Raw genomic sequence first — 12,557 nt, 5'->3', positions numbered from 1 at the left:
CCCATTTTCTCTTATATTCTCTTCAGTGACAATGCTTTATTGTAGAATGTGCCAACGTCCAGGGACTGAAAGTCTAAGGGAAATTGTGGGAAATATTTGACTTTTGGACCCACAGTGCAATCGTTTGGCTACAAAACACTTGGATTATGCTGCATGAGCTTTTTGGAGACATTTTATTCTTTTTTTGGAGTTATAAAAAGATCGTCCTGTTAACTTCAACAGTTTGGAAGAAGGCTGAGATGGAACTACAGGTGCTAACTTAGTGATCCTACAAACTTCAATGGAGTTTTGACTCATATTGGGGTGACTAATTGGTGAATAAATTGTCATCATTGTCAACTATTCCTTTAGCCCACTTAATATTCAGTAGGTCTCATTTCCTATAACTGACCTGGATTCCAATAAACTGTTTTGGATCAAATTGGAAGCGGAGGAAGCCGAGCCAAAAGGGTCTGCTGTGACTGATGAATCACTAAACACCCTGGGGCTTTTTCATGACACACTGGGTTTTCTTCCAAGACTTGGATTACTACTACTAATCCATGTCAGCATTGTTGTGATTCTTAAGGATAAGTCTAATTACCTTTCTGGGAAACTGGTTCAATTTGGGGGAAATTCCCCACTGAGAATGTGTTTAGATAAGAAGAAGCTTAGTCACTTGCTTTTACTGGATGCTGTGGGAAAGCTGAAAGATAAAAAGTAAACAGCCATCAGTAGTCAGTGAACCAGATCCATTTGTGCGTCTTCAGTTGGCCCTGTTACTGCTCCAGCCTGAATAGGACTTGTTTTGAACTTCCTCATTAATATTTATCCCACTGGGAGAGAGGTGGGTGTTCATAGTCCCGTCAGTCGAGCTGCTGTCCTGTCGTAGAGAGGAAGATGGCTGCTGTGTTGCTGTTGCTGCTTTCTGCCGGAGCCCTGCTGTACTCTGCCGAGGCCCAGCAGGCGTATGATCAGCTCCCCGAAAACTACAAGAAAGGAGTGGATCTGGTTTTGAGGCAACTCCACTCTCACGCCGGAGTCCAGCACCATTTTCTCTTCTTCAGAACTCTGGCAAAGTCAGACATCGAGGTAAAGCAGACATTTGAGTTTATTTTTATTAACAGTAAAGGTTCTTGGCTTATTAATACACTATACTGTATTGTCTGATACACAGATTAAAGGACAACACCACTTTTAGCATTTTCTGTGTAATTGGTCCAGATTAGAGCAACAGCACAAGGTTAATTTGTTTCATGATGGTGTTGTTGATGAGAAATCAACATTAATAGCAGCGTTTTAGTGAAATCCTAGTAAATCAAAAAACATGTGATGCCCTGGTTTAGTTCAAATCTCCTTTAAAGACAAAAACATTTGTCAGTAAGTTCTTTAAGGCTTACTCATTTTCTGTCACGATGCCTGGAGGGAATTTAATCAGATCACTTGTTTCAACATCTGCTGTAGTTCGTGTTCAGTTTGGATCAAGTATCTACAGGTTTTCAGCAGTGGCCTATAGCTTTTTTATCACAACACCTCGATAAGGTGTGGTTTCCACTTTTGCTTGAATACTTGACTCAAAGTTAAGTGTCTGATAAAAAAAAAAAAGCAGCCCAAAACTGGCACCACACTGCCACCAGCTGATAGTGTGAAGTTCATCTGTGCTAATTACCTGCATGTATGGTTATTTTCATATTGAATGGAACTGTTTATTCTTAATCAGTGCATCAATTAGCTTGGAGAAACCCCACCACTGAAGAATGTGTGAAATGTGAAACAAAGCGCAGCAACAGGTTGACATTTTGAGGACTTGGACATCAGTCAGAAGAAATAATATGAGCTGAACATCAAAGCCAAAGCAGAAATGATTATGGTCCAGAATTCAATCTAGGCATCATGACGGTCAAGATCAACTCTTAAAGGAAACATTTAGCCAGAGTTCCAGCTGTTAAAAGCCATTTTTCAACCCGAACCCTAACCATGTGGTTCACCTACTTTTTCTTTAAAGCGTACTTAAATGTTTAAGCATTTACTCGTTTAAATGTTTTTTAAATTTTTCTTTCATGAACAATTTACTTAAAGCTGCACTAGGCAACTTCACACACTGGCAGCTCCAACTGGCAGCCAAAGGTAACTGCTTGAAACACTGGAACTTGAATACCCAGAAATCATGTGATGTGATGTCAGTAAACTGCACACAGCACGCTCATGTTTACCAACTCAGCCCGTCTGTGATGCTTTCTACCAAATAATACCAAAGGGACTAGAGAGGCAAAAGATCTGGCTCGCTCACTGCTGTTTAGGAAACAGTTTGTCTCAGTTAGGGAGGATGGATACTCTTCTTAGTTGCAGCCCCACTTTGTGCTTTAGGCTGATACGACTGGTGTGTTTTTACATTAAACTCTTGCCTAGACAGTGCAGCTTTGATCGATTGCGATCAAATATCTTTTTGATTCAAGATGAAGCAAAAACCCTGCAGCAGAATAGCAAGAGGGCTCACAAACTTTCCTTTGCTTTATTTGTTTATTTGCACAATTTGGAAAAGAGAAAATATGAACAAATATATGCAATAGTATACAATGCACAGGTGGTATGAAAAAAACCTTAAGGGCTTTTAGTAAAAACCACACAACATACATACATTATATAAATTCACATACATGTCATACATGTACAAACACATCCACATATACTGTACACTTGACATATGTACACACACACACACACACACACACACACACACACAATACATGAAATACAAAACATAATTTAACATCAATAGTATCAATACTATCAATAGTACTGTACATAACTACTACAAATAGGTCTATATACTGTATAATACTACAAGGAATGAAAGGGATATAGGGAAATGTAATGTAGAAGAAGTTGTGGAAGTAAATTATTGTAAAATTTAAGAACAAATGTACATATCTGTAATGTATTAATGTCAAATATGGTGAGAATCTCCAAGGAAAAGCGGAGCAGTGAGTTCAGCTAGAATTAATAACCATTCGGACAAATTTCTTTTGCAATAAGAAAATGCCATTAAGGCTGGTTTTATATGCGTTGGCCCAAACTATATTACCATAACAAATAAAAGGATAGACCACAGAATAATACAAATCCAGCAAAACATGTCTTATTCTCCTTATCATACTAGTATTCTTAACAACTTTGTTGGAAACATAAGAAATTTATGTTTGTATGTATTTTCCTGTTCAGCTGATCATCTATTGATTTTTACTTAAGAACTTAACATAAGAAACATGTTCAAGAGCATTATCAGCTATAAGAACGGTGCAAAGGTGATAGATTTTTGTTTCCAGGTATGAAAATTGCCACTGTATAGCTCATAATAAACTGACTCTCCACTATCTTGCAGTCTGGATTCGGTGTGAGATACATCTACCACAACTTTCACCTGAAACCTACCAAGTGTGCCAAAGGAACAACTCAATCAGATCCTCAGAGATGCCCGTTCAGGAACGACAGAGTGAGTGAAGCTCTTTCCTTCTGATCATTGATTCCAAGTCTATTGCCAATATCCAAAACATCAATACATCTTCATATTTGTTTTACAATTGCTTTACAGCCATTGATGGACTGTGCAGTTTGCTACAAAACACTGGCAGACGAGATAGAAAGCAGCCCCAAGCCTTACGTTCACTGCATCCAAAGACCCAAACTCACACAGGTATACACACATTTTCTGTCTTGTCAAACTGTAACTTGGATCCTGCAGTTTTTCTCTGTAATTCCTCAGGAACAAGTATCTACTTCACCATGATACAACCTGGAATTTACTAAACAGACATCTAACTCCCGTCCCTTTGTCGTTTCAGGAAATGACGGACTCCAGATTGGATCACTGCAGAAAAATGAGTTACAACAGTGGAGCTCCTACACTTCTGGCTGTGTCTACTACTGAATGAGGAAATCTTTCACACAGCATCTGCTTCATAACACAGTACATCTGTGACCAAACTGAGGAATCTGTAGTAAACCTGTGGCATGCTCATTTTAAGGGAGACCGGGGATGATTGTAACACTTTTTGCATTTCTGTCCATATCTCCTTGGTCATTTGAGATAGATTTTTCAAAATCTGGTGTAAACTTTTTACATCTGTCTGTTACAAAACTGAGCAGCTTCAACATCTCCATGGTTCACAGAAAAAGAGTTACTCTGTATCAAACACAGGGAGAGAAATGTTACATTCTACCCCACATCCCGGGTTAGTTGTAACAACACTTGGGGTAAAATGTAACACCCTTTGTAAAATCAGAAACTGGATCCAAACCATGTCATTCCAACTAAAATTCTCTGTTACAACTATCCCATGTTACAACTATACCCGGTCTCCCCTACTATAGAGAAATTCCTGACTTGCCAATTCTGCCGTCCCTTATTGTGTATGCACATGCCTCGATTCCACTGAATAAACTGCACAAAAACAGCAAATCGCCCTTTACTTGTCTTGTCTTGTCTTTGTTTATTAGATCTTTGGCACAAATAACCAAGATGCAACTGCCAGATGTTTGTTCAGGCAAACGTTCTTTTAGCTCTGCTGGGATACATTAGATCCTGCCTTGCTCATAAAGTCAGTACGCTCCAGATGCAAGATTGTTTCATCGAAACACAGAGCCAGATTCTCACTTTGGATGGAAGATAATGTGAAACAGATGAACATTTATATAATGCTGCAGTGCAGCATTATATAATGTCTACAGTAAAGTGTATGCATGTGTTTGTGAAGAGCGTTATAAGGCTGCTGTGGGTATCAGACCCCGAGGACTCAATGTCTTTATAGGCTGCATTCCTCATCATGGATACACCCACCCCTCTCCTCCCTTTACAAGAACAGTGTGATACTTTCTACATGGGAGTGAGAGTGAGCTTTCTACTTGGTATTCAACATGGTCAGCTGCTTATCTGTGACAGCTCTCCTTAGAATTGGTGGGGAGTAGTTGGGCAAAAATGTCTTGTTTGGGGAAAGGTGCCTGTTTGGCCGGTTTGAAATCTTCACTTAGCTACATAATGAACCCAATGCCTTTGTGAATCACTGATTGCATAACCAAAGCGTATTATATAGTAAAATGTATAGAGCAAGTTTACCAAATGGATGCATAATGTCCAGACTCCCACGCTGTACCTCTGAGATTTGATTCACCTTGTTATGAGAATCGCGAACTTTTGAAGGAGAAACAAAGTAAAATTTAGAAAATACAGTATGTGACCTATCATTCATGAAAAACAGCTGGTGGACATTCAGTCTCAGACTAACAATGCATGGACTTGTCTTCAGCTTCCTTTGTGCAGGACTCAGTGGGCTGTGAATCGTGGCTCACAGCTCCTCTCCCCCCCCCCCCCATTTGCATTCAAAGCAGCGCCAAGCTGTCTAGAGCTGAGTCCAGGCACCGGTGAGGAGACAACAGCTTTGTTTCCACTATGAGGCCAATTCAGCTGGATATATAATTAGTTTCATATAAAAATCTTTAATTTTCAGGTAGTTATCACTTCAAGCCGGCCAAGACAAGCCTCACTTACGGAGTTCTTCTGTTTAATCACGTATGTTCAAGTCAGTGACGTGTGAATCTCAGAGTATCTTCTCTTATGTAATGAATGAGCTCATGCAGCGTATTCAGTTAAACTCTCATAATATGGAATTTAATCAACTGTACTGATTTGCACAGCCAGCATTTCGCTCATTACACCAGACGCCTCTAGCATTCACACACCTCTCTGTCTCCTGGCTGTTTTAGGGAGTGTTAGCAAGGGGCTTCTCATCATCGTTAACTTTTATTTAGAAGAAAAAAAACATTACTTTTCTGCTTTTTGAATGGCAATTTAAAGATTTTGGAATTACCCCTTGATTTCACCCTGTAGCTTTTTTCAGAGTGGAATTAGGCGCTGTAGTAATTCCATAGAAACTGAATTAAAGCACTAAGTTGCCTGTTACACAATCACACTTCCCCCTGTGGGGCTGCTCACTGATTATATGACCAACTGGAAAAAGGGGTTTTGACATGTGAAGACCCGAGCTGTTTTCAATAGGGTTCTCCAACCTGATGCATCCGGAGGATTAAGTTCATACTTGCCAGGACAAAAAGCTTCCTGATGGAATCTGTGATTATCATGACAACTTTATGGCAAGCTCGTTCATGTACATAACCTTTTTTGATTACTGAGCATGGCAGTGCATTCATACCATTGATGGGTAAAGCTCTTAAAGTCATTTATTGTGCAACTTCTCATTATTGATAGCCAGTGCCAGATGTACATCAAAACTACAGTCAGCGATACAACAACTAAATCGTCCTCCAAGGATCGTGTAGGTTCACATGTCATAACCAGATCGATGAAGCGGTGATGGCGTGATGCTGCAGGGGATTCAGGTGATGTCCTGAGGACAGGTGGAAACAAACCATGACTTCAGGATGAGCTGAAGCTGACAACTGGTATGTAGGAGTGAAAACCAGCAAGACGAGGACGACTAGTTGTCATGAGAAAGGGGCTCGGCGCTCCTCTCTCTCTCTCTCTCTCCCCCTCTCTCTCTCTCCACCCCCGGCCCAGATAATATAAAGAAGGGGGACTAGACTGCATTTCACTTCATCCTCCTCTGCTGCACTCTGTCTGCTGTAGGACTTTCAAGCCTGTAAGTATTGTACACTTCTATATTGAATGATCGATTCATGTATTACTGTGTAGCTGTACTTCTAAAATGCTGTGTCAATATAATGTTATGATCTGGTTTCTAGGACTGAGCTTTATAATTGTTGATTCAGGCTCATAATGGGTATAAATTAAGGCTGATAATCAGTAAATTGTGATGCTATATGGTGAGGAAATATTTGCCTCTAACATAAAAACAAAAGTTCTTCTATTCAGTATAAGAATCACTGGTGGAGCACAAATGAAATGGCACACCAAGGCCAAAACATGTTTTGCAAAGCATTTTAGATTCAGCAGTTTAGATGGATAGAACATCACAGTATTTTTTCTTTTCTTTCAGAATCATGAGCAGGAACTACTTGTCCAAAAATGATGAGCTCCGCAAGGGAGACTACATCATGTCCAACAACCGGGAGTGGAAGGCTATCTTTCAGGTGAGTAACTCAGAAGATCAGAAGATCTGGACAGTCTGTTTTTTCTGATTTTGGTGAGCTTACGTGTAGCAGTGCACACTTGGATAACGGTGAAGTGTCTCTGTGTCTGCAGGAGGACGGTAACTTTGTGGTCTACGGCTGGAAGCCCATGTGGTCCTCAGACACCGCAGGATCAGGCGTTCACCGCCTCTGCATGCAGGCAGACTGCAACCTGGTCATGTACAACAAGGCTGACAAACCCTGTTGGCACACAAACTCCAGCAAGGATGAGAGCAACATGTGCCGTCTTCACCTGACTGATGATGGCACCTTGCTGGTGCAGAGGGAAGGAGAAGACATCTGGAGCTCTGCTTCCTCCAACGGCATGAAATGATGTCATGAAAAACATTTTGTACTGTAGCGCTCTGTACTGTTTCATCTTTGGATGTCAGCTTGAGTCACCAGTCAATCTGATATGTGAACTGGAACCAAATAAAAACATTTCTCTCTCAAAATGCCCCTTCCAATATAAATGTATTATTTTATTTTAGGCGTTTTCCGAATAATTAATAAATTATAGTGAACTATTTGAGCAAATGCAAAACACAAATGAGATTGTTTGCACAGTGCAACTGCCCCTGTCTCTGTCCTTCTCACGTGAACACGTGATCGCTATAATTTATTAATTATTGTGAAACGTCACACAGCTGCGCTATCAACAGAACCACAGAGCAGGAGGACACCGAGCCAGGGAGACCTACTGTGATAGGTATCGGTTAGTGTAATAAATATTGTTGCAGCCATTAGTTAAACCTGGCGATATATCACATATCCTGCAATAATTTCTTAGCATGTAGGCTGTCAATGAATCAGTGTGTAGCTAATTGAAACTTGGACCGAATTGACTATTGCTAGCTAGCTTGATGCTGCTGCTAATAGAGATTTTCTTAGCCCAGTAGCCCAGATTCTCTCGTTTGCTGACATTATTTTTTCATTTTACATATTATATAGTGAGTTATAGTTATAGTTATATAGTGGCTGCAAGACGCCCTTGAAAGCAAGAAGAAAAGAAAGAGATAAAGTAAAGCAGAAGGCAGCTAGAGGGACTCAAGACAACAGGTGAGGCAGACTGGGGAGTCAGACGGTGGCAGGGCAGCTAACTTACCTTCATATTCATCATGCAAGGAAAAAAATAGATTTAGTGACTTTATCTTCAAATCTATCCAATGAAGATACATTTTGTTTAGAGTCTTCAGCTTGGACTATTATGAAAGAAATAACCTATAATAAGATAATAGAGGATTAATCACTAAGATATAGGCTGTATATATTTTTTAAATTTTATTTAATGTTTAGCACAGGCAGACAGAAATGCAGAGAGATGAGGGGGAGAAAGAAGAGGTGAGACAGAAAGACAAGAGATGGAAGCAAATGTAACAGATGAGTAAAGTAAAGGGATATAACAACACCTCATTGCTGCACTCCTAACACATTTACATCGGTATGTGATTCTAGACACATTTTTGATTAACTTTGAATACAATACTGAACATGAAAATCACAATGAAACGTGTATTGGTCCACATTTCCAGAAGATTTATTTAGAATTTAATATAGGGGAGAGCGGGGTAAGATGAGCCAGTGGGTAAGTTGAGCCACCCCCTGTATCCTAGCAATAGTAAGCACTATGTGTCATGTGACCAGGCATTTAGGAAGAGACATCCATTTCAACATGGCTGCAATGAAAACAGCTACATAAGACAATTAGTAAGTACACTTATGCTCATAAAACTGTTTTTTGCAACAAAAAGTTTTGTTTTTTTTACATTCATTGTTTAATGGCTGTTATCTTAATACCAATTTAGCTACAATCAAACATATATACAATAAATGTTGGTCTACTACCAAGGACTAAAACCACATGGATTAATTAGCAAAAGGTTAGCAGTGAACTAGTGTGTAGACCAACTTTTTTTTCAAAAAGATGACTATGGGGTAAGTTGAGACAAAAGCCAAGGGGTAAATTGAGCCAGTTGTTCAACTTACCACCATGATATAGATTATAGTAATTTAATGAATAACTCTGCAATTATTTTAATTACTCTATTCATTTATGTATCTATTCATTTATCTATTTATTTATTTTGTATCTTAACAATATAGAAACACTGCAAGGACCTCCTGTCCTGCAACTTCTAGCTCCAACTCTACTCTTGCACAGCTGATTCAATTAAGGTGTCATGAGAATGTGTGGCCCTTAATTGAATCTGTGGGTAAACTGAGCCCCCAAACGGCTCAATATACCCACTTGCTTGGATCATCTTACCCCCACCTGGGGCAAATTGAGAGACCACTTTCTTTTAAGAAGTTGTATTTTCATCCTTCTTTCATTTAGCTGCATTCTTCTTTCTGCATTCTCAGTTAATTTGAAAGTCAACGTCCTGGAATATGGGTGGAAGCATTTGTTTTAGTTCTGTCTCATTTTTCCTTGCCAAGATAACATTTGAGTAAAAACTGGCTCATCTTACCCCGCTCTCCCCTATTTGCAAAATATGAGCAGTTTCTCATAATCAGAAATTCAATAACAGATTTGTTGGCTCTCCTATTGGATGAATCACTGCAGCAAAATCCAAGAGGATTCTGGCAAAGTTACTACAACAAGAAAAACTTTTATTTTCCTAATAGTGTCTCCCATTATTTGTCAGTGGAGAAGATTGGTATTGGCTTTCAAGCTTGAGAGAAAGTTTTGCATTGTCATAGATTTTAACAAAGCTGTTCTAGGTTGGCACTCATCTTGAATAAGGGATTTTCTTTGCATTGTTATTCAGTAACAAAGGAGGTAGTTTCCAATCAGGCAAAAATGGAGGTCATTCAAATTACATTTACAAGTAATTTGATCTTGGATCAGTGCCAGTCCTCCAATTCGTGGATGAGCACAGTCATGTCTAACAGTACTGTAACTCAGTGGGTTGGATGCAGGTCCAAATCCTAAATCTTATGAATGAACACATACAGTATAAATTTTGCAACTTTGAAATTAGAATTGATAATTTTCTCAAATAAGTCCATCTTGACTTGATCTTTCATCATGGCAGTCCTAACTTTGATTTCTTGGTATGGCAACAAGAAGCAACTGTGCAATGTTGATAAAGCAGCCAGCAAGCTCATTGCTGAGCAGCAGCGCCCCCTGTCACATTTTTGGGGAAGGCATGGTGAAATTTGGTCCAATAACAACGTTTTATTGTGATTTTCATGTTCAGTATTGTATTCAAAGTTAATCAGAAATGTGTCTAGAATCACATACCGACTCGCTTTTAAGTAGGGTATTTTTTTCCATAGATGGCCTCCCCTGTTTAACTGAACAGTTTTATAAGTGAAGACATTCATGGAGGGCAGAGGCAGCAACTCAAGCTCCCACTGGAAGCTTCTGTCCAATAAGAAAGCCAAGGAATCTGTTATCAAATTTCTGATTAGAGAAACTGCTCATACTTTGTAAATATATTAAATTAAATACAAGTAATTGGGTAAATTTGGTAAATTTGGACCAATACACGTTTCATTGTGATTTTCATGTTCAGTATTGTCTTCAAAGTTAATCAGAAATGTGTCTAGAATCACATACCGATGTAAATGTGTTGTTTAATGTTCTCAGTGAAATAACAATCAAGCAAAACGTTTAGGGGAGGGGAAGGGTGCTCATTTTTAAGTAGGGCATGTTTTCCATAGATAACCTCCCCTGTTTTAAGTGAAGATTGTTTGAATATAACAAAGAAATTCTAGGAGGGCAGAGGCAGCAACTCAAGCTTCTACTGGAAGCTTCTGTTTATCAGAACCCACAAAGAGGAGCATGATGTAGAAAAAACATGCATTCATGAATTAGGAAAAAAAAACGGTTTTATTTGTTTCCAGTTCACATATCAGATTGACTGGTGACTCAAGCTGACATCCAAAGATGAAACAGTACAGAGCGCTACAGTACAAAATGTTTTTCATGACATCATTTCATGCCGCTGGAGGAAGCAGAGCTCCAGATGTCTTCTCCTTCCCTCTGCACCAGCAAGGTGCCATCATCAGTCAGGTGAAGACGGCACATGTTGCTCTCATCCTTGCTGGAGTTTGTGTGCCAACAGGGTTTGTCAGCCTCGTTGTACATGACCAGGTTGCAGTCTGCCTGCATGCAGAGGCGGTGAACGCCTGATCCTGCGGTGTCTGAGGACCACATGGGCTTCCAGCCGTAGACCACAAAGTTACCGTCCTCCTGCAGACACAGAGACACTTCACCGTTATCCAAGTGTGCACTGCTACACGTAAGCTCACCAAAATCAGAAAAAACAGACTGTCCAGATCTTCTGATCTTCTGAGTTACTCACCTGAAAGATAGCCTTCCACTCCCGGTTGTTGGACATGATGTAGTCTCCCTTGCGGAGCTCATCATTTTTGGACAAGTAGTTCCTGCTCATGATTCTGAAAGAAAAGAAAAAATACTGTGATGTTCTATCCATCTAAACTGCTGAATCTAAAGTGCTTTGCAAAACATGTTTTGGCCTTGGTGTACCATTTCATTTGTGCTCCACCAGTGATTCTTATACTGAATAGAAGAACTTTTGTTTTTATGTTGGAGGCAAATATTTCCTCACCATATAGCATCACAATTTACTGATTATCAGCCTTAATTTATACCCATTATGAGCCTGAATCAACAATCATAAATCTCAGTCCTAGAAACCAGATCATAACATTATATTGACACAGCATTTTAGAAGTACAGCTACACAGTAATACATGAATCTATCATTCAATATAGAAGTGTACAATACTTACAGGCTTGAAAGTCCTACAGCAGACAGAGTGCAGCAGAGGAGGATGAAGTGAAATTCAGTCTAGTCCGCCTTCTTTATATTATCTGGGCCGGGGGTGGAGAGAGAGAGAGAGAGGGGGAGAGAGAGAGAGAGAGAGGAGCGGCGAGCCCCTTTCTCATGACAACTAGTCGTCCTCGTCTTGCTGGTTTTCACTCCTACATACCAGTTGTCAGCTTCAGCTCATCCTGAAGTCATGGTTTGTTTCCACCTGTCCTCAGGACATCACCTGAATCCCCTGCAGCATCACGCCATCACCGCTTCATCGATCTGGTTATGACATGTGAACCTGCACGATCCTTGGAGGACGACATGGTTGACGGAGGGAGTATTATTGATGGATGTGGAAGTGGACCACCTACACATGTCCACTTTGACTGATTGATCACCAGCAACATCTGTTCTGAGTTGTATCACTGACTGACTGTAGTTTTGATTTACATCTACACTGGCTATCAATAATGAGAAGTTGCACATTAAATGACTTTAAGAGCAAAAAAGGTTATGTACATGAATGAGCATGCCATAAAGTTGTCATGATAATCACAGGTTCCATGTTATTTTTCTTCTAAATAAAAGTTAATGATGATGAGAAGCCCCTTGCTAACTCTAACTAACACTCCCTAAAACATCCAGGAG

General features: G+C 39.8%; 3 protein-coding genes across 3 annotated transcripts; 2 read left to right on the top strand and 1 right to left on the bottom strand.

The window, feature by feature from the left end:
- Positions 1–746: 746 nt before the first annotated feature.
- On the top strand, positions 747–4,448 carry LOC144543510 (uncharacterized). The gene is made up of 4 exons (XM_078291554.1): positions 747–1,071; positions 3,362–3,472; positions 3,572–3,673; positions 3,822–4,448. Exons 1-4 carry the CDS (start codon positions 880–882, stop codon positions 3,909–3,911), a joined length of 495 nt encoding a protein of 164 aa, XP_078147680.1. The 5' UTR covers positions 747–879; the 3' UTR covers positions 3,912–4,448.
- A 2,024-nt stretch (positions 4,449–6,472) lies between these two features.
- LOC139928835 (B-type lectin plumieribetin-like) lies at positions 6,473–7,577 on the top strand. Its single transcript, XM_071921519.2, has 3 exons — positions 6,473–6,632; positions 6,990–7,083; positions 7,196–7,577. The coding sequence occupies exons 2-3, from the start codon at positions 6,994–6,996 to the stop codon at positions 7,454–7,456; spliced, it is 351 nt and encodes a 116-aa protein (XP_071777620.1). The 5' UTR covers positions 6,473–6,632; positions 6,990–6,993; the 3' UTR covers positions 7,457–7,577.
- Positions 7,578–10,961: 3,384 nt separating this feature from the next.
- On the bottom strand, positions 10,962–11,948 carry LOC139928839 (B-type lectin plumieribetin-like). Its single transcript, XM_071921523.2, has 3 exons — positions 11,884–11,948; positions 11,433–11,526; positions 10,962–11,320 (listed from the first exon to the last, which is right to left on the bottom strand). Exons 2-3 carry the CDS (start codon positions 11,520–11,522, stop codon positions 11,060–11,062), a joined length of 351 nt encoding a protein of 116 aa, XP_071777624.2. The 5' UTR covers positions 11,523–11,526; positions 11,884–11,948; the 3' UTR covers positions 10,962–11,059.
- Between the last annotated feature and the right edge of the window lie 609 nt (positions 11,949–12,557).

Source organism: Centroberyx gerrardi, chromosome 22 (assembly GCF_048128805.1).
Source record: "Centroberyx gerrardi isolate f3 chromosome 22, fCenGer3.hap1.cur.20231027, whole genome shotgun sequence".
Classification (NCBI taxonomy): domain Eukaryota; kingdom Metazoa; phylum Chordata; class Actinopteri; order Beryciformes; family Berycidae; genus Centroberyx; species Centroberyx gerrardi.
Note: the sequence above shows the minus strand (reverse complement) of the source record. Positions and strands in the feature narration are given on the sequence as shown.